Source organism: Lissotriton vulgaris, chromosome 1_1 (assembly GCF_964263255.1).
Source record: "Lissotriton vulgaris chromosome 1_1, aLisVul1.2, whole genome shotgun sequence".
NCBI classification, from domain to species: Eukaryota; Metazoa; Chordata; class Amphibia; order Caudata; family Salamandridae; genus Lissotriton; species Lissotriton vulgaris.
In genome coordinates, this window is record NC_141685.1 from 456,582,999 (window position 1) to 456,610,643 (window position 27,645).

At 42.9% G+C, this 27,645-nt stretch overlaps 1 protein-coding gene across 1 annotated transcript in view; it reads right to left on the reverse strand.

Annotated features, from left to right (window-relative positions):
• Positions 1 to 27,139, reverse strand: part of LOC147747344 (uncharacterized) — a 59,990-nt gene extending 32,851 nt beyond the window's left edge. Inside the window, exons 1-2 of the mRNA XM_086953651.1 lie at positions 27,086 to 27,139; positions 25,456 to 25,604 (exon numbers count right to left, since the gene is read on the reverse strand). Coding sequence (XP_086809777.1) covers positions 25,456 to 25,604; positions 27,086 to 27,102 — 166 coding nt within the window. The 5' untranslated portion in view covers positions 27,103 to 27,139. The remainder of the gene's footprint in view (positions 1 to 25,455; positions 25,605 to 27,085) is intronic.
• Positions 27,140 to 27,645: the final 506 nt, after the last annotated feature.

A 27,645-nucleotide genomic window follows, 5' to 3' on the forward strand; every position in this document is an offset into this window, starting at 1 on the left:
ATTAACCTAAGACCCCACTAACTTTGTAGGTGTTTTCTTTTATTTCACAACATGGGAAAGGATTTACTTCTAACATTGACAGGAGTAAATCTCCACTCGTTCCCTGGTTTGGAACGAGTCAAATAGTTTTGTAAATAACCACAAACTCAAATGTGAACGACGTTTTTAGGGCCTTCCTGCACTGTGGTTCCCTCTCCCTGGGAATGGTTTTATTCACACACACAAGTCTTTATGCGAGCAACTCTTTTTCGAACGGAACACCATCTTTTAAGAAACAAACGGGAGTCGCCACATGCAATCTATTATCGAAAACACAGATTGTTTTTAAAAAATTGCTTAAAAAGGTAGTTGTAGCAGTGCAACTGCAAAGACAAAAATCACATGTACACAGCTCTTTCAGACGTCAACATGCATAAATGCTCCTTTAAATGGAACTGCATTAATACGTTTTACACAACCATCCAATTTAAACATAGAGTAGCTAAATGTATCTGCTCTTAAAACAAGTTTTCCTGAATAACATTTTTTTATTTCCCAAGTAAATACAAGCGTCTGGTAAGTAAACAAGAAATAACACAATAAAATGTTGTTATGCTAAACGCAATTCTGCCAGAAGAGAGTGGGAGAGTACCACATAGGGCAATCATTTTTCATACAATTGGTCTCGCATTTGTGAACGTTAGAGCTGTTGGCACTGAAAATTAAAAATTTTTTTACTTTTTTTATTAGCAGTGTAATTATCATTTCTCATAGCGCCATTGCCATTTTTTTGTTATTTACAATTTTAATAGAAGAGTAAGACAGTACAGGGAGTTTCTAAATGGTAAGAATGAAAAATAAAATATTTAAAGGTCCGGCAGAGCCCGTGCTTCATTAGCTGTAACAATTATGCTAATTGCGTTTATAAACATAACTGATTACATGTGTTCGATGTAAATATCCCTTATAAATGAATTAACTGCCAGTTTTCTACAGCTGCCCTGCCACAAAGAAAAACAAGTGTTATGAGAGTGCAGTACCACAGACTGTCACTAGGTGCCCCTTGGGACCTCTTTTAGCACCATATGGTACTGCACCATGCAACATGGCTAGGGAAAGGATATGGGGCAGCAGTGAGGGCTGCTGACTGGCGAGCTGGAGATCCGTGTTCAAGTCTTTTCCTGGTGCCACTGCACTCATGCATGTACGGCAGCAATGCTTATAAATGCCAAGCAGTTACAATGCCTCCTAGCGCTTTGGTGCGGGTCTGTTCAGAGCAGGTTGCTTCATGTTAGTGCAACACCTTTTTATCAAGTGAACAGCTCTCATTTTACATATAGTTATAGATTTTATGATATAGGTACATGTGTATCCTAGGAGTGTAGCAGGTGTGGCCTTTCAGCACATTCAAGTCATCTAGGGGTTTAGTCCCATGGTCTTTCTAGATCAATAAAATAAGTATCAATGTAACAGATTAATAAATACGTAAAGTGCAAATAAACCTAAAACACTGTAGGGAGTGCTGCATACATTAATACCGCAAAGGAAGATCACAACTTCCAGAGTACAACGACTTGTTTAATGCACTCACGTATTGTGCACACGTTTTCCTGCAAACATAGGGCAATGTTCTATCCATAGAATGATTATACCCAGCCCATCCTGCGGCGAGCGGGTAGTGTTTACTCAGCCTTCTCAGCAGAGAGCACATTCACCTGTTCTCCTGCAGTGAACAGACTGGGCACCTGAGCATGGCACGAGCACAGCTGCTGGCAGCTGCCTCCTGTCCCCTCTGGCAGACCGGTCCGGCAGAGCCTGTGCTTCATTATCCATAAAGATTATGTGAATTGAGTTCATGAACATAACTGATTGCATGTGTTAGGTGTAAATATCCCCCAAAAAAGAATCAATTGCCAGTGTTCTAGACTTGCGCTGCCACAAAGAAAAACAAGCTGCGCTGTGATGGTGCAGTACCACAGGCTATCAATAGGTTCCTCTTTTGGCCACATATGGTAATGCACCCAGCAACATGGCTAGGGAAAGGACATGACGCAGCAGTGTGAGCTACCAACTGTGGAGCTGGGGGTCTGTGTTCGAGTCTACAGACAGCTCAACATCCTGTGATAATGGGTTGATTATTTAATCTGCCTAGGTGGGCTATTTTAATAAAATGACTAATGTAAAATAACATATGAATTAAATTCATCGATCTCAGGGCAGGCAAGCAAAGCCATGCGCGGGGTAGACGGCAAAGGAAGATTATGCTCTGCAAATCATGTATAAATTAGCTAACAAAAAAAATGGAGGAATACGAGCAAAACAGCAGTGGCCTCAGAGGGGTGGTGGGGGTCTGCGAGCAGTGTTGTGGGAGGGGTGAGGAGAAGGCAAGGGAGTGAAGCGACTTTTGCACAAGTACACCGAACAGTTAACGAGCAAAGAGGCAGACCAACTGAAACAAGCATTTGCAATGCAATAGGTCTCGCTTTTTCACAAGTTTGAGCTATTGACATTGCAAATAACAATGCCTTTTATTTGTGTTTTAAAAACATAAATAAAAGGCATTGTTATTTACAATGCCAATAGCTTAAAACTCGTGTAACTGCGAGACCTATTGCATTGCAAAGGCTTGTTTGTTTTTTCTGACGCGGAAAAATATCGCCAAAAAGCAGTGGCAAAACTAAATGTTCAGGTGATGCCATTAAAACCTGACAATTATTGGCTTCGCCACTCGTGGTTACATGCGGCGTCGGGGAACAGTGCTTCGCAAGGGGAAATTGTCCCATATAGAGGAAACAAATAAGACAAATATGCAAATTTACGTACCCCTCCCTACCCGTGCAATGGTAATTTATTCTCTCCATACACAGTGCTTATTTGTAAAAGTAGGTATCACAAAAAGAGGTTGCTGTCCATGGTGTTGAGGAAAAATGAGTGCAGGAATCTGAAGTAAACAGTACTTGGATCTGCTTATGTTTTGTACGAAGTAGGCATACTTGTGAAATGAAAGTAGGATTTTGTCACGGTGACGCTTGGGGAGCAAAACACTTTTGTGAGTGGGGTCCATCCAATCCGTTCATTTTCTGTTTTTTTGGATTAAACTAGTATTTTTTGCCCCATTTATATTGGTACCAGGTACCAAGTCACTGACATTCCACTCTTTAACAGTCCTCAAATATCAACACGTCGCTGATGGAAAACGCCTTAAACGTTCTAATAAATATTAACGAATACACAAAGGTAGCAAGACGATATCCTGGTATGCAGATCATGTGGTATTTGTTGAATTGTCTTATTTAATTTGGTGTTTTGTGAACGCACCACGCTTTACAGCATCTTTAGAGCGCTCAGATATATGGACTACTTCACTATACCAGGGCCTCTCCCCTAACTGGCACCATCTAGTTGCCTGCCTCACATCCCCATCCCCCTCGACACTGCGTGACCCCAGGGCGGGTCACAGCTCAAGCTGCAGGGCGAGAATGTTTGAAGAATGCCTGCAGCTGCAGTCCACACCCACCGGTTTTCTATAGGTCTTGAAAAGAACAAAAGAATATTCTGTGCCCACTCTCCTTTTAAAAAACAGCTACACCTTGAGGTTGTGCCTTTTACTGCGGAGGGCGTCACCTGCGCCAACCGTTCCAGCGGCTGCACCCCTGGGACCATTTACACGAAGTATCGGCACTGAATTGTTTGTCGAAAATTAAGCGGGTGCCGTAAATCACCACAGCCCATGCAGCTTTAGTAGTACGTTTTTACGGCGTTGCAGGGGTGAAGGCATAGACGCTGCCTGCAATACACTATAAACAAACTTAACCCGCACTTCTGCCCCCTTTGAAAAATAAAGGGGCTTTAAAACCAGTGATGCGTTTGCAAGGCATTTACTGTTAGGGCTGAGCACAGCATGGAAGCAGGGCGGGAGAGACGCAGGGAAGGGGGGTGGAACAAACAAGGGGAGGCTCGCAGCTCAGTTCTGAGCAGAGCACATAGTGAATAACTTCTCTTGGCGAATTATGGTTTTGGTGTCATGTGCCACACAAGGAAGACATGTGTTTCTGAGAACTGAGTATCATTGTGGTTGCATCGTAGAATGAAGGGGGCCCCGTAAATCGCCATAGCCCATGAAGCGGGCGCGTTGTCGAAGTGTTGGTATTAAAAAAAAAGCCCAAGTAGTCCCAAAAAGAAACTGACAAAGCCCTCCCTACAGCGCAATAGAACTGTAGTTGGTCAGTGCTGCTTCAGATAAAAACGGAAGTGATGCATCGGACCAGCAACCAATAGGGAGGTCGGAAAATCACAGTAACGCTAAATAAGCTAATTCCAAGCAGGGGGCAAGCAGCAGGCGGGAAATCTCTCGCTATATGGATTACTAGATGTCTCGGAGAGACAGCGCTTGCGCACTGCCTACGCAAGACCGAAGAAAAGAAAAGAGTTCTAAATATAAATAACCTGAACAGTAAGAACACATCTAAGAGGAGAAGTCCTCATGGGAGGACACATAACCCCAATAGGAGAGACTACCAAGTGTATTCATCAATGAAAAGTTAATATTTCTAAAGGACAGCAAGAAGAACCAATGAAAGATAGGTGTTTTTTAAAGCCTATTTCCTAGATACAGTATGTATCGAAGAGACAACATATCTCGTAGAGACCTCACAAGCGCTGCCTAGGTGAGACCTAATAAAGGACAAAACAGTCTCCGAAGCACTATAAATGAATAATTTTTACAAATTTGCTATTGTGCCTCTTAAAAAGCCGACTCTGCTTAATGCACGTCAACACTTGGAATGCATTTTTCTTTTTAACACTCAATGCTTATCATTTAAGTTATGTAATTGCAACTATCTTTCAATGTCTGCTGCGTGCCTATTAAGAAAAGTATATGCATATGGCTGCGACATTTGTGAAAAAAATCAACCTTTTCTGAAAAATATTTTCACTTGGTAAAATATTTTCCACTTGTAGAAAAATCAAGATGATATGTTGAGAAACTTCTAAACATCACTAAACCAATCATCATTTCATTTATTTCATTCTTTCATTCTTTCAATTGGTCTGGATCAATTCGACACGTATTCCCGTGGAATTATAGCAACTTCTGGAATAAATGTACAACTTATTTGGAATTTACAGAGATTTCCATCAGCACTTCTGGAAACTTTGACAGTTCCAGTTTTCCAGCAGCAGGTATGATTATTTTGTGAATTCCAAATATCTCAAACACGAAGGCATTTGGACCTGGGTATATGCAAAGAGTACCCGTTACGCCCAATAACAATATTTGCAAATGATTTATTTTTATCCGTGGAGAAACTCCTTCGTCTACACTCACTCCAAATACAGAGATACGTTCCCTCCTCATTTCTACACTGTACATGATTTCACTCCTGCCCTTGAAAGAAGTAAATGTCAGTGTAGCATATTTGCTCACCCATAAATTACACCACCCAAATAGGGATGATATAAAGATGCCTTAATTACTGAGAGTTGAGATTTGTGGTGGGGTTTCAAAGCACTTTATGGTTTGTAATTTTGTGTGTTAGGATAAAGTTTTGCACATGAAATTTATGCACAAAGCAATGTAACATGTATAGTGTAACATTATGCATCGGCAAACTTGCTCGGCGGAGAGGGAGTGGCTTTTCCAAGGTGATAATGCAGAGGAAAGCAAGCAAACAGCCACAACTTGCAAATGTGACAGTTGTCAAGCGGGTTACACCCTGGACAGGTCTGGTAAATAGTCCTAACAAACACAGAAGTAGGTCTATATTCAAGTTGGGAATGGGGAGAATACATCCAAAATGAGTGGGGGTGTAGACAGACTTGGAATTGGAATATGGAAGTGCAGATACTCACTATCCCAGAGCACTTCTTCGCTGCAGGCAAGTGCTAGTACTCTTCCAATTTATAAGATATCTAACTGAGCTGAACAGGGAAGGTTCTTACCCCTTAAGATTAAAATGCCGACACTTAGTTTTTCACAGTACTGCCCAAATTAATCATTGGATGTGTGAAGAGGAATTTCTCTATGCGGAAACTTTTCAGCACTGAGAAAAAAGTTAATAAAACAAGTGTTTTTGTACATGTATATTCTCTTATATTTACACATTCAACATGCATTTTTAAGATAGGAATATATAACATTCACAAACTAACCTTGTTTAAAGCTGAAACAAATCCCTGAAGCGAGAAATGTTATGAGACAGTCTTCTAAGAAGAACTGTTATGACATCAAACAAAAAGCATATCCTCTCAACAGAACAGCCAAGACAAGTCTCAAGCTCCATCACACAGAGCATGTGTATAAACAAACACCCTAGTGATGTAAAGTCAAATCAGGCATAACCAGATACAACAAACACTCTGGAAGTATGGAGTGATCTACATAATTTCTACATGATTGCCACAGATGATGTCACAGTCTTGCTTATATATATCAACCAGAGAACTTGGATCAGCATGCAGCCGCCACTACAGCGTGTAGAAACTCGGCAGTTTCATTTTTCCAAAGACCAAAGCCATAGGAAACAACCAAAATCCACCACAGCAGATGGCACAGAAACACACCCGTGCCAAGTTTAAAAATAAAAATACACATGTCCTCATTTGCTTACCTTTGAACAGTAACTTCAAACTGATATGGTTTTAGGATTTCAAGAGGGGTAGGTTAGCAAATTAAGAGATAGATAGTGATTGAACCGTAGCTTCAGAGTAAGTAAGGTGACACGATGTAGCCTAGGAAATAACAGCTGCCGACTTTGGAATTGGTGAACAAGGATCGAATCCTGGCCTTGATTCAACATTCAACAATTCTGGACAAAGCACCTGGGTCTGGCGGATAGGTTACTCTTCGAAACAAAATGGTTATCTTGTCAGTTGTATTACAAGTGCCATGGGCTATGATGCACCTGTAAAAGAAAAAAAAAGGACAAAAAAAATAAGCATTGTAAATGCAATAGGTCTCGCATTAGAAAAGTTGGAGCTATTGGTCTTGTAAATGACAATTTTTTTTGTGTTGGTTTTTAAAATAGCTAAATTTATAGCTTTGTCATTTACAACGCCAATAGTTCTACCTTTCGTGAATGTGACACCTATAGCATTTGTAATGCAACATGTTTTGTATTTACGTGACTTTGATGGCAGCTCTTGTTGTTATGCCACATCGCTAGAGAGCAGGAGAGTGCAGCAGGGGAGAGAAGCACAGCAATGCAATATGTCTCGCATTCATAGAGCTCCTAATCCCATTACTTTACTTAGTATCTCGTGCGTTTCTATTGAGGATTATGACTTTAACCCCACCCCCCCCCCATACGACAACCCCCAAAGTAGACCAACCTCTGTCTAGAAATGTCGAAAGCTCAACAGGGAAGAGGACATGTGACTAATTTAGTTCTCAACCTTTGCCACCTCACCAATGTGCATAGTCTTGTGAAAATCGTGAATTATTGGGGTTTGAATATTAGTCATAACTTTTTTTATGCATGCTTTTGCATTATGTTCACTATTAAGATCCTGGTTTGAGCAGAAAATGTCTTGAGGGAATACAGTCAGTCTGCCTTTGCTGTATGTGTGGCGCTAGCAATATCCACCTCATCACTTCAGCTATCTCGCCTGACCTTTGTATCCAGTGGAACACTTCTTGTAAAATGTTAATAGATAGCAACCTTGAGAAGGTTTTTTTTTTAATTCTGATCTACAAGTTAACAATGAAAACCACATACATTAGTTCCTTTTGATTGTAAAGTACCCTTGTGTATCTGTGAAATGGGGTGGAGGAAGCAAACTGATTACCCTGCAAGCTGAGGGTCCTCCCATCGCACACCCATCTGTGGCTTGAGGGGGGTGAGGGGTGTGAGCGTGATGGGTGGGAGGGTGAGGGGGTGTGAGGGTGAGGGGGTGTGAGTGTGTGTGATGGTGAGGGTGAGTGAGGGGGTGTAAGGCTGAGGGTGTGTGATGGTTTGTGAGGGAGAGGGTGTGTGAGGGTGTGTGAGGGTGAGTGAGGGGGTGTGAGGGTGTGGGTGTGTGACGGTGTGTGAGGGAGTGTGAGGGGTGAGGGTGAGAGTTAGGGGGTGTGAGGGTGACTGAGGGTGTGTGACGGGATGAGGGTAAGGGTGTGTGAGGGTGAGGGGGTTGATGGTGAGAGGGTGCGAGGGTGAGGGGGTTGAGTGTGTGTGAGGGTGTGCAAGGGTGTGTGAGGGTGTGAGGTGTAGTGAGGGTGAGAGGGTTGTGAGGGGAGCGAGGGTGTGTGAGGGTGAGGGTGTGAGGGTGAGGGGGTGTGAGTGTGTGTGAGGGTGAGTGAGGGGGTGTGAGGCTGAGGGTGTGTGAGGGTGAGGGTGAGTGAGGGGGTGTGAGGGTGTGTGACGGTGTGTGAGGGTGAGGGTGTGTGAGGGTGTGTGAGGGTGAGTGAGGGTGTGTGAGGGTGAGTGAGGGTGTGTGAGGAGGTGAGGGTGAGAGTTAGGGGGTGTGAGGGTGACGGTGTGTATGTTTATATGTAATTTAAATGTGTGTGTTTTTTTAATGTGTTGTATTAAATAAAATGTGATTGAGCTTCCCTTTTGAATTGCCCTGCCTTATGTGTATGTTTATATGCAATTTAAATGTGTGTGTATTTTTTAATATGTGTTGTGTTATGTGCGTGTTTTGTGTCTGTTGACTCCCGTATGAAATGGAATAATTTTAAAATGGTGGACGCAATGAGTCACCTTGACGCTACTTACGTCAGCGTTCTAGTTTTTTTCCTATTGTCACTGATTAGTTTTGATTGATGTTTATTTTAAGCCAATCGGAGCGCTAGGTTTTTGACGTAGCGTTCCGATTTGCTTACGTCAACGGTGGAATTCCCCAGAAGATCGAGAATCGTGGGGCGCGGAAGGCGTGTGCTTGTTCGTGTGCTGTTGCTGCGTTGTTTGACAGGTAAGAGTTTATTTATAAGTGATTTTTTATCTAATTTAATGTAGTATCCAAAGTATGTATAAATTAATTAATGATTATGAGTGTATTTATATAAATAGTGACATATTTTGTTAGCGATTGTAATTATTTTCAGTTATTTATTTATATTAAATTTAATTAAGTGTTTTTATCGTTGATATATAATGTATATGTTAGCGACAACTCTAATTTAATGCTTTTTGAGCTGGTGTTCGTTATTTTACGTACATGAACTGTTTTTAGCACTTAGAAGGGCTATTTTGTTTCGAGTATATTTATGTATTAAGAGGATGTACTGTGATTTAATGTGTTTATTATTAATTTTTTACAAACTGTTATTTTGTAATTGTATGTAATAATGTTTTGTGATATTTTTTATTTAGGGTATGTAATTATTTTGTTATTGTTGTGTAACAGTCTATTTTAATCCTTACTGATGGGATGTATTTCTGAGATCGTGTAGTGAAGACAGTGTTTTTTATGCAGTCTAACTGTATTTTTTCTTTTGCACTTTCTAGAAAGTTATTGTGAAAAGCCAGTTATAAATGTTCTGGCCCTTGTTAAGTAAGCTTTGTTCCGTGTACCTTTGCATGTTAATGTTCACTGTCTATAACCAGCTTTCCTAACAATGTGCAAGTTCATCCATCTTGTGACTGATGATTAGTTAAACGTGTATTGTTTATAATCATTTCTCTTTGGAGTAGACCGTTTATTATTGGACTCAAGTTGTTGCTCGCAGACAGCTGTGTCAATGACGTGAAACTTAACTAGCGGTGTATTTATTGTCTTTTACCTGTCTTAAGAACTAAACAATGACCTTTTTATCACAGAGATCTTTGCATGTGCATGAAGCTTCTTGTTAAATTTGCCCATCCACTTGTATCTTTACCCCACTTTTTGTGAGGCTTGTCTTGAAGGGTGAAAGTTGTCTAAATCTGTCTGTAGGTGATATGCTGTCTTTAGTCAAGTATTTAAAATCCTTGCTTGTGTGGTAGTGGACTTAGCCCTATTACTGAGATTTAGATGCCACTGGTAACTTCCGACTTTCAGAGAAATATTACCACCTAAATTCTGGCGATTTGTCTTATTTGGTATAGGCAAAAAATCAGGGAGTTACAGTGGATTTAAGGTGCGGTAATGTACGATTCCCGCTGTATGTTTTTGTTTCCAAGGACACGCTCAAAGTGTTCCAAGTCGGAAGAGGATGTGGCTTAACGGATATAGTGTTGGATTTTGAAGCTGTGTAAGCAGGTTCGTATTTGGTGAAATTACTTATTCTCCCCGTGCTTTAAATGAATGTTTCCGTCAGTAATGCAAGTGGTGCTCATGTAAAGCATTGAGATACCCTCGGGTCAATTTGTCAGTAGTCAAAATTACAGTTTCCCGTAGGAGGATTAATTACTCTGTATTCCTATTAATTTTTGAACTGAAAAAGTTCTGCTGTGGAGACAGGTCAGTTGTTTAAGATAGGATCTCATCATCTGTGGCAAATGCCCGTTTTTGCGCTATGAATTTTTATTTTCTTTATTAGTAACCTTGTGGGCATCTGTTTGGACTTGAGCACACATTGCTTCCTATTAAAGATGGCAGTAAATGCACTGTTTGTTTTTTAGCTATCTTTGAACAGTACACCGAAGACTGAAAAAACTTGCACTTATTGCTGTGTGCTTTGTTCGCGCGTTTCCTGCCTTTTCATAGTTTAGAAGTGGTTACTGTTCACTGAAACCATATCCGGTTTGCGAGTATACAGGGCAGCTTCTTTTCCTTAGTTTTTCGAATACCTTAATGCATTGTTTAGATTTCTTTGGTTACTTTGAGTGGAATACTTTATTGTAGTTTTGGAAGAATTGCAATTAGGCGGTGAAGTCTCGTGCTTTTGTGATTACGCACTTTGTTTGTGGTTTTGATTTATTCCGGCATTGTTTAATGGTTTATTCTCCCTTACTTTAGTAGGTGCTTTATGTTGTGAATTTGTGTCCTTTAGATGGCTTTGTCCACTTTTAAATTGTTGTATTATTTGCTGTGTATTCAGAGGTTTCCCTATTTTGTGTGCATTTATGTTTTTTATTAAAAATTTTTTTTATTTTATAATCCCTTTCCGCATTTTTGTGTATTAATTGCTGCACTGTCCTTTCGTTGCATGAAGTTTTAATTTTTGAATAGCTACAAGTGTGTAATCCGATTTTTACTTATTAAAATAAATGTTGCCTAACGCTATTTATGTGTGGAGTTGGAGGGTGGAGTTGTAGTTGGAGGGTAGAGTTGTAGGGTGGTATTGTAGTTATAGGGTGTGGTTAGAGGGTGGACTTGGACGGTGTGAGTGTGAGGGTGAGTGGATGTGAGGGTCCGGGGGTGTGAGGGTGTGTGTGATGGTGTGTGAGGGTGATTGAGGGTGACGGTTTTAGTATGAGTGAGGGTGTGAGTGTTGTGAGTGTGTGTGAGGATGAGGGGGTGAGGGTAAGGGGGTGTGAGAGTATGTGATGATAGGTGTTGGTGAGTGAGGCTGAGAGTTTGAGGGTGAGTGTTGTGAGGGTGTGAAGGTGAGTGAGGTTGTGCGAGTTTGAAGGTTGAGTGTGTGAGTGAGGGTGAGTGTTTCTGAGGGTGAGGGTGTGTGAGGGGGTGATGTGGGGTGATGTGGAGTGATGGTGTGTGAGGGTGTGAGGGTGTGAGAGTGAGTGAGGGTGTGTAAGGGTGAGGGAGTTGAGGTTGTGAGTGAGGTTGAGGGTGTGTTGCTGAGTGATGGTGTGTGAGGGTGTGAGTGTGATTGAGGGTGTGAGGGTGTGAAAGTGTGTGAGTGTGTTAGGTAGGGTGATGATGAGTGAGGGTGTCAGTGGGTGTGAGTGTGAGTTGTTGTGATGATGCTTTTAATTGATTATTTTTTATCCGTGAATATTGTCACAGAGACATACAGTCATTAGAACAGCAAAGCACAGGGACAAGGAATCATATGTAGCATGAGATCCGAAAAGGGAAGTGAAAGAGAGATAGGGATAGGAAAGTAAGGCAGAGAATGTGAAACAAGGGTGACCCAATACAGGAAGAGGAGGATAGATAATAAGTGTATCCAGCAGGTGTTTGTGACAATTATACCTTGTAAAGAGCACATTTGTTTGTGAAATAATCGACATGGGGTGTTGAAATTTTGAACAGATGTAGTAATATACATGTGAGTGTGAGTGTGTTGCATGTTTTTTTGAGTTTGAACGCGTTTGTGTATTTTTTATATGTACGTATTTGCAGTGTGTGTTAATGTATAGTGTTGTAATGTTTTTAATAAAGTTTTATTTTTTTTAAATGGCGGACGCGATGTGTGCCCTTTACGTTTGTTACGTTTTTGTTTTAGCGTTCTAGTTTTTGTTGAGATTTTGTTATTAGTTGAGGTATGACGTAATTTTGAACCAATCGCAGCGCTACGTTTTGTGACGTAGCGTTGCGTTTGACGTCCGTAAAAGTTCACTTTCGTAGATATTTGTTTGTAAAAAACACGCTCCCTTATGACCTAAAAAACATAGTGAGAACTGGATGGGAGAGAAGCTCTGTGGTTGTTTTGTTTGTTAAAATCAAGCTCCCTTATGACCTAAAAGACATAGTGTAAAATTTTGCATGCAGTTCTTGTTGCAAAGCATCCTAAATGTAATTATTTTTTATTTGCAAGACTCTAGATAAAATCCCAACAATATCCATCGGACGCTGGAGAGGGAGGGGGGGGGGGGGGGGAGGAAAGAGTAGGAAAGCTGAATGGGAGTGAGTCGAAAGAGTATGAAAGCTGAATGGGAGGGAGTCTGTGAGTTTCATTTAGTTCGTAGACAAGTCTGTTTTTAAGTAAGGCTGTGGTGAGTGTGTTTATGTGAAATGAATTGGAGAGTGATGAGCGCATGCTGGAGAGTGTTTGCTTTAGTATGCAGCAGAATTTTATGTTTGTGTGTGTCAATCGTGTTATAAGTGTAAGGTGAGGCTGTGGCCACAGTGATCCCCTAGCACGCTGTAGAGGGAGGGGGTCCCTAGCACGCTGTAGAGGGAGGGGTTGAAAAACTAGGCATGATGAATGGGAGTGAGTCTATGTGTTTAATTTTATTTCTACACAAGTAGTTTGTAATGAAAGCTAGCCATCCCTACAGTGACTCGAAGTTGTTAGCTTCTGATGCAAACCTCGAGCCTAGAGTATGAATGTATCCAATGTATGCTGAGAGGCGGCCAGGAGGGAAGAGACGGCCCGGCGGCGATTTCAGTTTGAAGTCGTTTGCATGTTTTTTTGGGACTGTATGAGCGTGCTGGAGAGAAAGGGGAGAGACGGCCCGGCGCCCGTCAAAGCGAAAGCCGTGGCAGTGAATAAATTAGGGGAGGAGAAATGCCTGAGGCACAGCGCATGCTGGGGATAGCCGTGGGAGGGAGCCTTGTCGCTTTCATGTGCACGCGCTTTTAATGTCAATGCGCTTGCGCATTGAGCTTGAATTTCACGGGCACTGCAAGGAATCGCCATGAAATCGCAAGTTGGTTAAAGTCTGTTTAAGCCCCCATAGTCTCGCAAGCTCAATGCGCATTCGCATAGACAGGCGAGACCTAAAAATAGGGGGATGAGTGATCTGCCACGTTTTTGAAAGAGAACACCGTCCTCTAAACTCTACCTATTGCCCTTGTGCCTAAAAACGTGCAACGGAATCTGGTTCTTTTGAAAAGTGCTCCAAAGCCTTTGGGCAACGATCGCCTCATCTAACACTGCCATTTATGTCAAAATACATGTTCTTTTCGTAACAAATTCAAAAAGCCTCGATAAAAATTAAGCACCCATATTTTTGGGGGGATAGTAAACTGTTTAATTGGCAGGTAATACTTTGACTGTAACCAATGGAAGAGACTCGTCTGTTTTATTAACATGCAGTTAGGTAATGTCCCTGGGACAGGAGCTGCTCTGCATCACAATGGCTGCGTCTCCATGAAATTCCAACCACTGACCCCTTTCTTTCACTGGTTTGGAGTCAAAGGGGCCAGATCTGCCCCTTACTGGCTAGGGTTCCCCCTAAAGTGAAGAATAATAATGCAAACAGCGTGGTGGGAGGAGGTGTTACCTGCCTAAAAAGTAGGCTTCGGGAGGATGGTGATTCCGAGTACTGGGAGCCATGCCAAATTTAACGTGTCACTTTATCTAGGTATACATTATGCACTTGTTTTATACCAATGAACAACTTCTGAATACGTACTTGAATGATGCAAGTTTTAACCCCTTTGGTACTAATAACGGCTCCTGGCCGTCATGAGTTACGGTACTCGTGTACAGATGACGGCCGGGAGCCGGCATGACCACGCCCACGATCGGAATGTGCCGCACAGGCGCAGGCGCAGAATTCCGGCCAAGGTGTTAAGAAGTGCAGTATATTTCACTGGGATTTCAGATCTTTATTATGAGGTGCCAACCAATGGTAGTTTGTAGGCAGAAATAAAGGGGAAATAACGGAGTACAGCAAAACCCAAATGACACCAAGCCCTTTCATTCTGTCCAATTTAAGAACTGCTGTAATATCAGCACATTCCCGCGCTATCGACCAAAATGGATAGAGTGCATGTCTGAAACCTTTGAACACGATTCTTGTTTGGTTTCAACCTTCTCTTCTGATGCCCACTTAGAAGGCTCTCAATTCTGTGCACCGCGGACAAAGCCATGGGTATATTTGGTGAATGTCCTAGATTAGTCAGTCTTGCAGAACGTGGAGAGAGTGGGGTGAGAGAAAAGTGTCTACAGGGATGTCAAGACCCTAAATTATGGTGGCAGGGAGAGAATGTGGGGAAACGGGATGACGGTCTTCTGGATTAATGAAATTGGTATGTTTTTGGCTGCTGTAATTATGAACACAGTCTGACAGGCCTAGAACATATGTGGAATCTCAAGACCAAAAGTTTTTGCAGTCTGATTACTAAAAATTATGCTCTGCTACTGCAAAAGCTGATTGTGAGAACTCCATTTATGAGGCTCAGACAGTGCCGCTGCCACAAACTGCTCCACATTTCTCCTTTCTGCTTGATGCTGCTTTTTTTCTTTTGTGGGAGACATGTCTCCCGACAAGTGCTATACATGAATTAGACAGGTCAGTCACCAAGCGAGCGCCAACCTCTTTAGAGATATGGTTACACCTAAAATGGTGTCCCTTTCAACATGGGCAGCTACAAACCCATGATCCGACCATGACAGTACTAGCAGCGGATGGAAAGTGATTACCAGTAGTAGTTTACAAGTCTCTTTTAGGTCGAGCCTAGTGGCAGCGCACATGCACTGCTCACTTTACGAGATATGCTGTAGTAGAGTATGCAGTGAAAGCCCCGCCCACTCTCCACCCATATTTTTAATTGGCTGGTGTCTTTGTCATTCGTAAATGTTGGCTTCTGATTCATTATGAGGATTGTTAGTCCCTCCTGGATACCGCCTTGTCTCCTTTTGTTCCCTCCCATAACAACTGGACTTTTTACTGGTGGCGTTACACAGTCTGCATTATAAGATGGTGAGCACTATTTTATTTAATGCTCTTACCCTATCCCACCCATGACCTTGCAGCATCTGCCACTTATATTAATGTATTTTTTACTTCACAGCGCGGTCCGCTTCAACTTTAGCAGCCGTGCTTATTCGCTTTCAAGCAGGCACGTGCCTTTAATAGTTTTTTTTAAATGTAATTTACGGCGCGGTCCGCTTTCAGGCAGCCACGCGCCTGTAATCATTTTTTATTTAATTTACAGCGTGGTCCGCTTTCAAGCGGTCACGCGCCTTTAATAGTTTTTTTTCTCTCTTGAGCAGCTCAGCATACTATTCTGAGGGCCTCTCTTGTTTTCTTTTAATTATGGCAGACACTCTTACCAGTCGGTTAGCCCCACAAGTAAAACCAAAATGTTGACATAAGACTTGTTTGGATATATATATATATATATATTTGTAGTTCTAAAATATTGATTGCGATTTTTCTCATTTTATCCCGGTATCCAATACTATGACAGTTACAGCAGAGAAGACATGTGTCACAGGAATGGCATTTCAGAAGCTGCTCGCAGCCTGGGTCTGGCAAGGGTCGTATGACGCCCTTCTGTGCCTGTGAATAATATATACGCGATGAAGTAGAAGCAACAGGGTGTAAGCCAAGTGAACAACACACATACATACACACACACACACATATACATGGAGAGCACTGGTTTTCAATAAGTATAATATTTCAGACAAATGTACTTATAAAAATTATCAATTGGAAAAAATAGTTTTTAATATTTATGAGAAAAAATAGTATAAACCTCAGTCTATGAATTTATACAAAAACAGTTACATATTCATATAAAAATTAGACACATATAAATGATATTCAATGAACACAGGGAAGTCCCGGATTCATAACCCCGGACGAGCTGTAGTGGATTTAAAAATTTTGTTAACACTGATGATTATGCTTCATGGTCGACTGTACTGATTGGATTATCAGGGTTATATCTGTGTTCTTTGGGTGTAATGTATGTGTCTAACGTTTGTATGAGACAGATTAGAATAAAGGAAGCAAAAAAGAGCCGCCTATATCAGTGGTCTTGTTAGGTCATTCCCGGCAGTCTGATGAACCCTCACCCACCTTGTGTGCCACCCTTCATCATCGGGATCCCCATCTAGAACGCTGAGGCATCCTGGGGATGCCCTACCTATTGTCTGTCTAGCTTCATTTTAAAAGGTCGGTCTGCTTTGTGTAGTAGGGTGTGTAGTGAACTAAAGTGCATGTAAAATGGAACAAAAAGTATTTTAAAATGTGCGCAGAAATAGGCCACCAGGTATGTAGCAATTTAATAGTGTGGTTCCTCTACCACAAAGTCAAAAATAAGGAATGTGTGCAAATTAAACTCCACCAATCATGGGTGTCGACGTGTTTAAGCACCCCCAAGATATGACACTTTCATTGGGACAAGTTCCATATGGTTTACATACAACAGAAACAGTGGCCATCATGGTCTTTTGTGGACAAGCATCACAACTGCTTCTGCAAATAAAATCATCTTATTGTTACATAGCTATTATTGGCCATTACTAAATGCAATAGATGATTCATTTTCAAGCATCTTCTGTACAGCACAGTGGCCAGCACTCTCCTGCTGGTGCAGTTACCAATGTTAAGCTTAAATACCTGTAATGTTAACCGTTGTGATACTTAAATATTTTCTACTGTCAAGGTCCATTTGCCAATAGTACATAGGCAAGTGCTCTTCTACTAGTGGAGCCATCAGTGCAGAGCATGAATAACCTTAACTTTAGCCATTGTGATGCCATAACAATTATTTGCAGTAGAGGCCTGTTTGCCAGCTATCAAAGTGCCTCAACATTGGCATAAGGTGCTATGAATGTGCGCTCTTAAATCTGTGAAGAGGGTTTGAGACACACATGGATGATTGCATGGGTTAAGTACATGGGGGAACAGAATAGTTAATTCTATATTTACTCCCTGGAGTCAATGTACCTAAAGATTCGCTGTTTCTGAGTCCTGCAGCGATTTACACAAAGTCAAGAGCCAGGGCTGTGATCAAAAAGAAGAGTACAGTAACCTGGCAATGGGGCGCCTCCGACTTACCACTAAAGACAACCACTCCCTCCGACACCACTGAGTGCTGCCGTGTGATACAGAATGCGATATGGACCTTCAAGCAGCAACGGCTGTTGCTTGGGATGATGAAGTGGAATGAAGCAATGTAGTCTCACATCACATGATTGCAAGCAGCACTGTACAGTTTATTTGTTTCAATGAGGCAGTTGCCACCAGACCAATAGGAAAGAGAAACTCTGAGTTTGTTTCAATGAGGTGGTGGGTTGTGTAGCCCGGTTGGTGTATTTCTGAACCAAACTTTTTTGATACAGTAATCTTTTGGTGGCACCAATGTCCCAATGGTCCATGTGAACAAGCTTCTTTTTCCACTTGTTTCTGAGTGCCCAACAGAACGAGTCCTTACTGGTGATGTAGTAATTGTTTATAGAATGTTTTTTAAAGCCCTCCGGTCCAAAAGACTACAGCATCTGTGTCTTTGGACAGAGTCAGTCAAGAATACAACAACAGTAAGAGTTGAGTAAACAAGTGAAGCCTTGATATATTCCTTGCTTAGAGTAGCTGGAGAACCTAATTACTGATCCACCCAAGATATTGCCTAGCAAAACCAAAAGTGGAGTAGAAATCAAGAGACAAAATAAGCTGTGTTCTGGGTTTTTTAATAGGTGGTGAATCACCTTGATTTCACAGTCTTCCAGTTGGAGATCCCACCTGTCAAATTGCAAGGGCAACCTGTTTTTTTTTTACTAACACATATCATAAAGACAGCCTAATGATCCATAATGACAATGAATAGTTTGCCAAAAATGAAAGTGTTTAGAGACCTGAAGCACATTTAAGCTCTCCTTTTCCGCCTAGGAATACTTCTTCTTAGACCTAGTCAGGCTACGACTTGCATGGGAAATCAACCAGTGTGGCGCTTCTGGGTCATTGTCATGCTGAGCAAGGATGGCACCAAGACCGATCACGCTAACATCAATGACAATCGAAGGGGCATATTTACAAGGGGATTGCGCCACCGGATCGTCACTTTTACCGGCGTTACGGTAGCTCAATACCCTGCACCATATTTACAAAGTGGTGAATCACTCTGTGGCTTAATGCCACTTTGTAAACATGGTACCCATTAACGCAGGTATCTGCATAAAATGGGCGTACAATGGGTATTGCTGTGGGCGATCCACCACAACACCCATTGCTTTTTGCCGCTGCCCCAGATTTATAAGGATCTATAAATCTTAGGCAGCGCCAAAAATTAACTCCATGCAATAGTAGGCGTTAGAATGGCACAACAAGTAGAAATACTTTTATTTCTCCGTGTTTTTAGGTCTATCCTGGGCAGCGCACGTGTTACTCAGCGAGGCATGCTGTATTCAGGTATGGACTTGAAGCTCTGCCCACTCTCCTCCCATATTTTTCATTGGCTTGGGTCATTGTCCACTGCAAACTGTGGGATTTCATTGGTCAATAGGCTTAGTAGTCCCTCCTTAGTACTGCCTTGTCTCATTTTGTGACCATATTTTTCTGATACCTACTACACACAGTCAGATGTATATGAACAACAACCTTATCAACAATCCTATCAACAACAGTATACACCATACAACAGAAAAGTGGCCACTTCTTCAGACACGTCAGACTCTGATAATGAAGGAACGTCTGCTCCCTATTAGAATAGAGTGGTGACTGATTGGCTATAGTCTAATTTTGGTCAGAAGTCTATCTTTAAAATAGAATTGTGCCACCTTTGGTCTAATTCAGTGCCTTGACCTTTTGCGACAATATTATCAACAAGCATTGCCATAGCCAATAGGTCTCGCATTGGGGCCCTTATAAGTGTTTAGCCATGCACCAGTTGGTGTTGTTGCACCAATGATATTCTGCTGCATAACTAAATACTTATAGGGTCGAGAAAGCGAGACCTATTGGCTATGCCAATACTTGTTTGTTTTTTGTTGCCGTTTTAAGTTGCCAGATCTACAATAGCTGGAAATGTTTTTTGTTAACAGTTCTTTGCATCAAATGAACTTGTTTTCATTGCTCTGAATGTGGCTTCATTTCTGGTTGTAGGAAGCAGTCATTACCGGGGGTGTAGGGGCTGCCTAGCTGTGCGCATGCACCAAACTTTGCAAATGAGAAAAAGCCTGGTGCAGGTGCAGTTTACAAGTGTGGAGTGAGTGAGCCCCAGGCAGCATGACTCACTCACACAGGAGTTCATGCACTGCACCTGCACTTGCATACTCAGCATGGTTTAAGCAAACTCGACCCAACCCCTCCCAGGCATCGAACACATATTTGCCTGCTGCACTGACGGCTGGTGGTGTGTGTGCCTGGTGAAAGAGTGCACTGACGGCTGGTGGTGTGTGTGCCTGGTGAAAGCGTGCAGTGACGGCTGGTGGTGTGTGTGCCTGGTGGAAGCGTGCACTGACGGCTGGTGGTGTGTGTGCCTGGTGGAAGCGTGCACTGACGGCTGGTGGTGTGTGTGCCTGGTGGAAGCGTGCACTGACAGCTGGTGGTGTGTGTGCCTGGTGTAAGCGTGCACTGACGGCTGGTGGTGTGTGCGCCTGGTGAAAGCGTGCACTGACGGCTGAAGGTGTGTGTGCCCGGTGGAAGCATGCACCAACGGCTAGTAGTCTGTGACGGCTGGTCATGTGTGTGCCTAGTAAAAGCTTGCACTGACGGCTGGTGGTGTGTGCCCGGTGAAAGCGCGCATGGACGGCTGGTGGTGTGTGTGCCTGGTGTAAGCGTGCACTGATGGCTGGTGGTGTGTGCGCCTGGTGGAAGCCTGCACTGACGGCTCGAGGTGGGTGTGCCTGGTGGAAGCATGCACCGACGGCTAGTGGTGTGCGACGGCTGGTAGTGTGTGTGCCTAGTAAAAGCTTGCACTGACGGCTGGTGGTGTGTGCCCGGTGAAAGCGTGCACTGACGACTGGTGGTGTGTGTGCCTGGTGGACGCATGCACTGACGGCTGGTGGTGTGTGTGCCTGGTGGAAGCGTGCACTGACGGCTGGTGGTGTGTGTGCCTGGTGGAAACGTGCACTGACGGCTGGTGGTGTGTGTGCCTGGTGGAAGCGTGCACTGACGGCTGGTGGTGTGTGCCTGGTGGAAGCGTGCACTGACGGCTGGTGGTATGTGTGCCTGGTGGAAGCGTGCACTGATGGCTGGTGGTGTGCGTGCCTGGTGAAAGCGTGCACTGACGGCTGGTGGTGTGTGTGCCTGGTGAAAGTGTGCACGGATGACTGATGGTGTGTGTGCCTGGTGGAAACAGGCGCATTCACAGTGATAGAAGACACAAATGAAACTGACGAAGAGGGAGGGGGGAGTGCAAGCAGAGGAGCATGATTCACAGCTAGAAGACACAAATGAAGCTGACCAGGAGGGAGGGAGAAAAGGGAGGGGGTAGTGCAAGCAGAGGAGCCTGATTACAGCAATAAAAAACACAGATGGCAGCTGTGCACGTACACGAGCTCGTGAACACAAGCTGTAGGCCAGCAAAAGCCTCTGGTGGCACTTTTAAAAGCCACTTACTAAATGTCTCGAACAGACAGAGCATGCGCTATCTCAGGCGAGACCTAAAAAGCGCGTCATGTCTACATAATATTGTATTATCACTATGAGGCTTCATTGCCTTTGCAGTTTGGGGCTTCCATCCCAGTCGCCCATTTTCATTTAATATTGAAATTGTTTTCGCGATAGACGATTTCCTGACGAAGGCAGAAGTGCTGTAACGCGTGTAGTCGTCATCTACCGCTAGCCTTCATCAATTTTATCCAGAAAGAAACTATTATTGAATGCATAAATTGAAATAATCTCATCCTTTTAGGTATATATTATATCTGTGTATGATTTTGGTGAATATGCATAGTTATGCAATTGACTAAGAATATACATTTATATAAAAAACGTATCCAAAAAATATATTTAATAACAAACTAAAAATATATTTTTATAATAAAAAATCAGTTATTGTTTCAGTCAGTTGCTAATAATGTCTTTCTGTGTGGTTACACTTTAAGTCATGAGGCGTAGAATGTTTTAACTCCATATCTAATTGAAAGCTTGCTATTGTTTTTTAGGCCTGGGTGGTAAATTCTGTACCGCTTGCGGAATTTGGGTAATTTCGCGTTCTGTGGAGAACGAGAAATTACCCAAAATTCGGCGTTCCGCGTCTTCGCGAAATTTGTTGCTTGTTTGAGTTATCAAAATGCATGTTCGCGAGATATTCCCCCACCCCCCAGGACGCAAACAGCAATTAGGAACAAAACATCGCGAAGAAGCAATTCCGCATGCTCGTGAAATTTTTGCGTGTTCGCCGAGATTTTTTACCGTTTCGCAGAGATTTGCGTAACGAGATTACGCAAATTCCGCCCAACCCTAGTTTCTTTACTTAATACTCATTTTGTAACCGCCCATGAGGACACCCCCTGTTACGTGTGTTGTTACTCTGTAGGCTTTAATTAGAGCCTCTGAGCACTATTTTCTCAGATACTTTGTCCTGTCTACTGTTGCAGGCAGGACATCCTCTTTCCTAACATTTTTTTTTTGTGCCAAACGTATTTGCAATGCAATAGGTCTCGCATTTGCGAGAGTTTAAGCTATTAGCATTGTAAATGGCAATGCCTTTTATTTATCCGATTTAAAAACAACAAATAAAAGGTATTGTCATTTACAAAGCCAATAGCTCAAACTCTCGGAATGCGAGACCTATCGCATTGCAAATGCTTGTTATTTTAAAGCTGTAGGTATACTACCTACTGGCTCTCTCTGGTAGACTGCTGCTGTAGGTCATTACTGCCTCCCACCCCCTCGATGCTATGTGAAGTGCACGTTTTCTAACTGCATGTTGGGAGCATGAGTGTGCTTGGGAATATGAGCTGTGAGGTACCTGTGTTGTGCTGCCATGGTTCTAAGAGAGCCTTAAGTTTGTACGGTGCTCCACGGGGTTTAGTGACAGTCAGTACAGTTCTCTCCTCTTCTCTGTGCTGCTATCCTCATTCATCCTATCTCTCTAGAGTTCATTGTAAAGCTAGGTCAATGGTTTTGGGTTTGAAATCAGGTTGTTTCATGGAAGATGAAAAGAGTGCCTTTTTGCCCGATGGAAGTTACCAAGGCAGTTTTAACAGGCCGGACTGTGGCCTAACACGAGCAACATCTGAATAAGGACTGTGGAGATGTGGATACTAGAGGACTTTACACCTTATACGAACAGCTACCTGTAACCTGCCCAGTCCTGCTTCTTTTGTTGTGTACGGATAAGAAGGCAGGGACCAAACAACAGCGCCTGATAGGCCAGACGCCATCTGGATTCTAACTCACTTCCTGAGAATGATCTCTCCCATGTGGGTTGTTGCCATCAAGTTGTGACACACCTGGAAAAAAACACATTTTGAGATAACTGGCTCCCCACAGACATTTGGGCCAACTTTCAATGAGTAATTGGTTAGGCAGAGTCCAACTGCCACCGTACAGGATACAAGCTGACCTCTTTGGCTTATCCAAAGTTCACATTTCAGTCGTAGGGAGCTCTGGGCACCTGTGTAGAAAATGGCTGGAACAAGAGACATAAGTGTTGGCTGTCTCCCATAGAGGAGTAGGGTTCATACCCACGACTGAGGAAGAAGACCAGCTGTTGCACTACAGAGGAAAACCGACTGGCATATTTCGACCAAGCTTTAATTTGATTGTGAGCCCCAAATCCCAGCTGATGTAGCGATGTATGGTTGCAGCAACACATCTAGCAGTTTTGAAACCATGACCTGCCCCATGCCTCCAAGCAATTTATATTGCTGGTGGTACCCTCATTCCAGTAACTCAGTCAGTCCTATCTGGAGGCCCAGCCCATGCAGAGACGCCAAAAGCCACTTGCTCTCCAATGCTACAGCAACCCATCTGAAAGTCCTTGACAAGCGCTGAGAGCCACAGGTGTTCCCGAGCTAACCTGATTAACGTAGCTACTTCTCCGCAACTAGCCCCGAACAAACTCTCCTGAAGGGACACCAGAGTCATCCCGTGTTGCTCCCAAAGCAAGACGAACATCTGAACTGAACAAATTGAATTCTAGTCATATTAGCCAGTGCAAGATATCCAACACTATTTTTGATTAAGCCCAATTCTAATTACATTGTCACTTTACCACTTGCTTTTACACTCTTGTTGAAGTTAATGATACTGAGGATCAATAGAAACGTTACTCCTTGAAAAGATTGACATAAAGCACCCTAAACATACGAAAGATATTTACTTAAAATAAATGAGTCAGGTCTTTAACAATAATAAAAATAAAAAAATGTAAAAAGTGAATATCACTTTGTGGACAAAATAATAAGTTTGAGTGATATACACACTATCTGAATTAAGTGTTCTAAACTATTCCACTTTCCAGGGGTAAGCCTTGACTGTTTGGCTCACTGCCCAGTTGAGTAAGCTTGCAAGAGTATCTGGGACCCATGTTTCCATGGACAACAGTAACAGTTGTCACAGGATTGCCGAACTGCCCTTGAGTCACACAGGACTAGAGAAAGTCCGAGAAATTACTACATGTTCCATAGTCTGGTACCACCAAGAATTAGTGAAATGCGAAATTCCGTTGTCCATCTGCCTGACTTGTGGATCGTTTGTAAACCTCCATCTAAATTGGTGCCTCGTTTTCTAAGTATTTCCTCTGATTATCTATCTAGGGTATGTGCCCCCTTCATACTGCACTCATGCGCCAGTCCTTCCAGTACCCAGCAGGATGGAAGAGGAGGGGTGGGCTACCGCACTGTCGAGGGGTGCTTTGCCTCTCTTGATATACAGTACTTTCTGACTTCCCTAACTATGTGCAGACTCCATCAGGGCCACCGTACATGAGAGACAGCTCTCCCGATTCAGAGTGGGGTCCTAACTGAGAGACAGGCAAGGGCTCACGAACCACACTGCTTCTAATGGGTGAAAGAAATCTGAAAACAATAGACAGAATTCCAAATTATTGTTGCTGGCTACTGCTGCAAAGGTCAGCTTAAACAGTCACGTGACTGCAGAGAATGAGAAGCGGAACTACAAGGTTCTAATCTTCAAAGAGTGAATGGATTCATTTCAAAACTTGGCCATTCATCAACAGCCGCCTCATCATGTACCGGTGGCTTTCATCATCTCATTGGAATATAGACATCTTCTCCCACCTTGCAAAGTTGAACTATTGACTCGTTTTACTGTAGCTATACTTATAGGTTACAATACTGCCCTGCACTATAAGATGTCCTGTCGAAGTAGAAGAATTGAGTTTGTGGAAAATGTGGCTGCTTGAAAGACGGCTTCACTTTTTCACTTTTAACATATCACTCTCTTGACGAGCCACAGTGGTTCTTGTGATCTTCGGAGACAGATTCAAGATAGGTTCTATTCAAGGACAACCTACTCATTACAGAGCTGAAGGACAGTGTCTGAAGTCCCCAGTCTGTCCATTCATGTGCCTGATGGTATTATTTTTTAGGTTGGGAGTATATGAAACCCTGCGATTTTTTTAGACGTTCAGGTTCCTACTGAGTGGCAACATTTTCTGTACCAGTGTAAATGTCATTTGTGAATCTCACCTCCCCAAAGGCGTTTTAAGTAGCTTTTATTTACTACTGTGATGGAATTGATGATTAATATATTATAAATACCATGAAAGTGTTTGTATTTGAAAGACCGGTGGTAGCCCTCTAAAATGATTGCCATTTCATTATTAAGATAAAAATGTACATTAAATGTGTGTTTTAAAAGGAGAAAAAGAAATTTCCAAACTGCACTTGCCACACCCAAAGACGTTATGTTAAAAACAGAAGTGTCCTAAATTACCCTGTAATGTTGGAGGGTGTGAACTATTTTGTATCTCACATTGCACAAGAATAATCACAGTTGGCAGCAACAGTAAAAAAGAATCTGTGCCAAGTAGAAGGGGTGTTTCCCAATGCTAAGACTGTATTGGCTGAAAACAACCACAAGCATGCATTTATCTTTGACAAATGTGACTTACCTTGTGTTTTCCCCCATTCTAATATCAGCAAAATAACAATGTGGAAATGCTCCAGGGGCCGAAGAACAAATGAAGTAGAAGACGTCTTACAAACAAGGATACACGTTGGCATCTGTGTCAAAGAAATGCCCCCGACTGTGAAATTCAGGCTGTAAATAAAAACTATAGAATGTGTGAGAAAAAATGTTTATCTTATAAAAGGATACAATTGAGAATTATGGGTGGAAAAAACTGTTGAGGGTGGACTCATGGGTCTAAATACATTTGACCGTATCTCATGTTGCACAAGGTTCTCAAGCAGATCATGGTGGTTGTCAGAATCAACTTCCAAATTTGCCCTCCAGCCCACATCAATTGTCGTAATCCGATATTGTAAAAACAGTGACGAGAGGGCCGCAGTGGTTTATGTAAAATAATGGGGGTGGGAGGTACAATTATTATTAACAGTTAATCCCCAATTCTTGTGTTGTGCTAACAAGTATCTCAATCATTCCTCTTAATACATGCTCTGTAAACAGCTGCAGTGTTTGCACAACCATCAGCCATGCTCTTCTGGCCTCCCATGGCACAAAGTGCCAACATCTTAAATCTGATCCACGTGCTCAGGCTACGCTGCCACTCTAAGAACTGGACATCAGTTAAAAATACAAGTCAAAGCTCTTTGGGATTTTAAAGTGTCTGTGGATTTTTATTTTCGAGACTAGAACCAAAAATAAACATTTAATTGAAATTAAAATAAAGGAATCGATAAGACGCCTTTTAAAATGCCTGTGCACATAAACAAACACTTGTTTGCATTCAACAAAGTTTGCCTGGGCTGGCCCTTTAAAATGAATGGGTAACCGGGCAGAGGAACGCTGCCTACAACGTATGTGTACATCCTTCCCGCCATGTAGACATTCCGTGGGCAAGGCACGTTTCTCTCCCCCCGATTCACACATAATATTTGGGAAGGACGTAGAATAATGTGCCTACAGTAGAACACGCCAAAAAGTGCAACTGATGCTAAAAATAAACTGGCCAATTACCTTGCTGTAAACAAGGCCTAAAGTCGGAGAATGATTGTATTTCTTCACCTATTTAACATTATGACTGCACTCTTGGCCACTTATTTTGTTGCCTGTCTCTCCTAGGATGTCTCGGATTCTCCCTTTGTCCTACCATCCACTCTCCAGCCCTTGCAGACTGTCTGTTCAACAGCGCCATAGCAGCTCCCTGGATCCCCGTGGGCTTGACAGTCGCCTTGGTTTGGCACGTATATATGCCCGAAAGGGCGTTTGTTTTTCTCGTTGCTGGTGATGTCACTGCAGCGGGGGCTATAACATAAACTGCAACTTCGGGAAGAAGCCGCCTGCCACACAACCGCACAACGCCAGCTGCCTACCTACAAACGTGGTGTACAGTACACAACTCTAATTCATAAACAAAAGAGGGACGGCGCGCTGAGGCCAGGGGTGCTTAGCGCCCAACTGGTGGTAAACAAGGACTAAAGGAGCTGAACACATGCCGTAAACAGAGGTGGGCGCCCGCCTGCAGCCCTCCCGCAGACCCCCTGGGAAGTCGCGAGCCGGGGCAGGGGAGACATTCGGCAGGAAGAATAGAAATAAGCATGCAGGTGTGCGGTACGTACCCTAGCGTTCCCCACATTCGGGATGCTGCACAGCGCGCGCTGGCCCCTCCTCCCGGTCTGGGATCCACAGCCTAGTCGTGGAATGCTCGCCCCGCCGAAGCCCCGCCTCCCCGGGCTCCTCCCGCTGGCTGCCTGATGTAAACAACCCTCGGCTCTATTTACAATCACTTGACTGGACGGGACTCGTGCCAGGATCCGCTCGTGAAAATAACAGTGCGCAACACGGTAAAAAAAAAACAACACGCATGGATTGGCAATTTAAAGAAACGCAGAATAGTTGGAACAGTGTTGCAGTAAAACATGCAAATGATCGATTACAAAAAATATAAATGCACGTGGAAATATTCCTGCTCCGCAAATGCTGTGGCGCTGGCTTCGCGGAATTTTGCAAACAGCTAGCGACCTACTTTTTTTTTTAAATAAAAAGGATGTGCAGCGGTGCACAATGCAGCATTGTTCATCTCGCTTGTATATGATGGGGATTGGCATTTAAGGATGATGGATCCTGGTGCGAAGGCTGCGACGCCCTGCCGTAACCCTCACAAACACACCCACTCCAG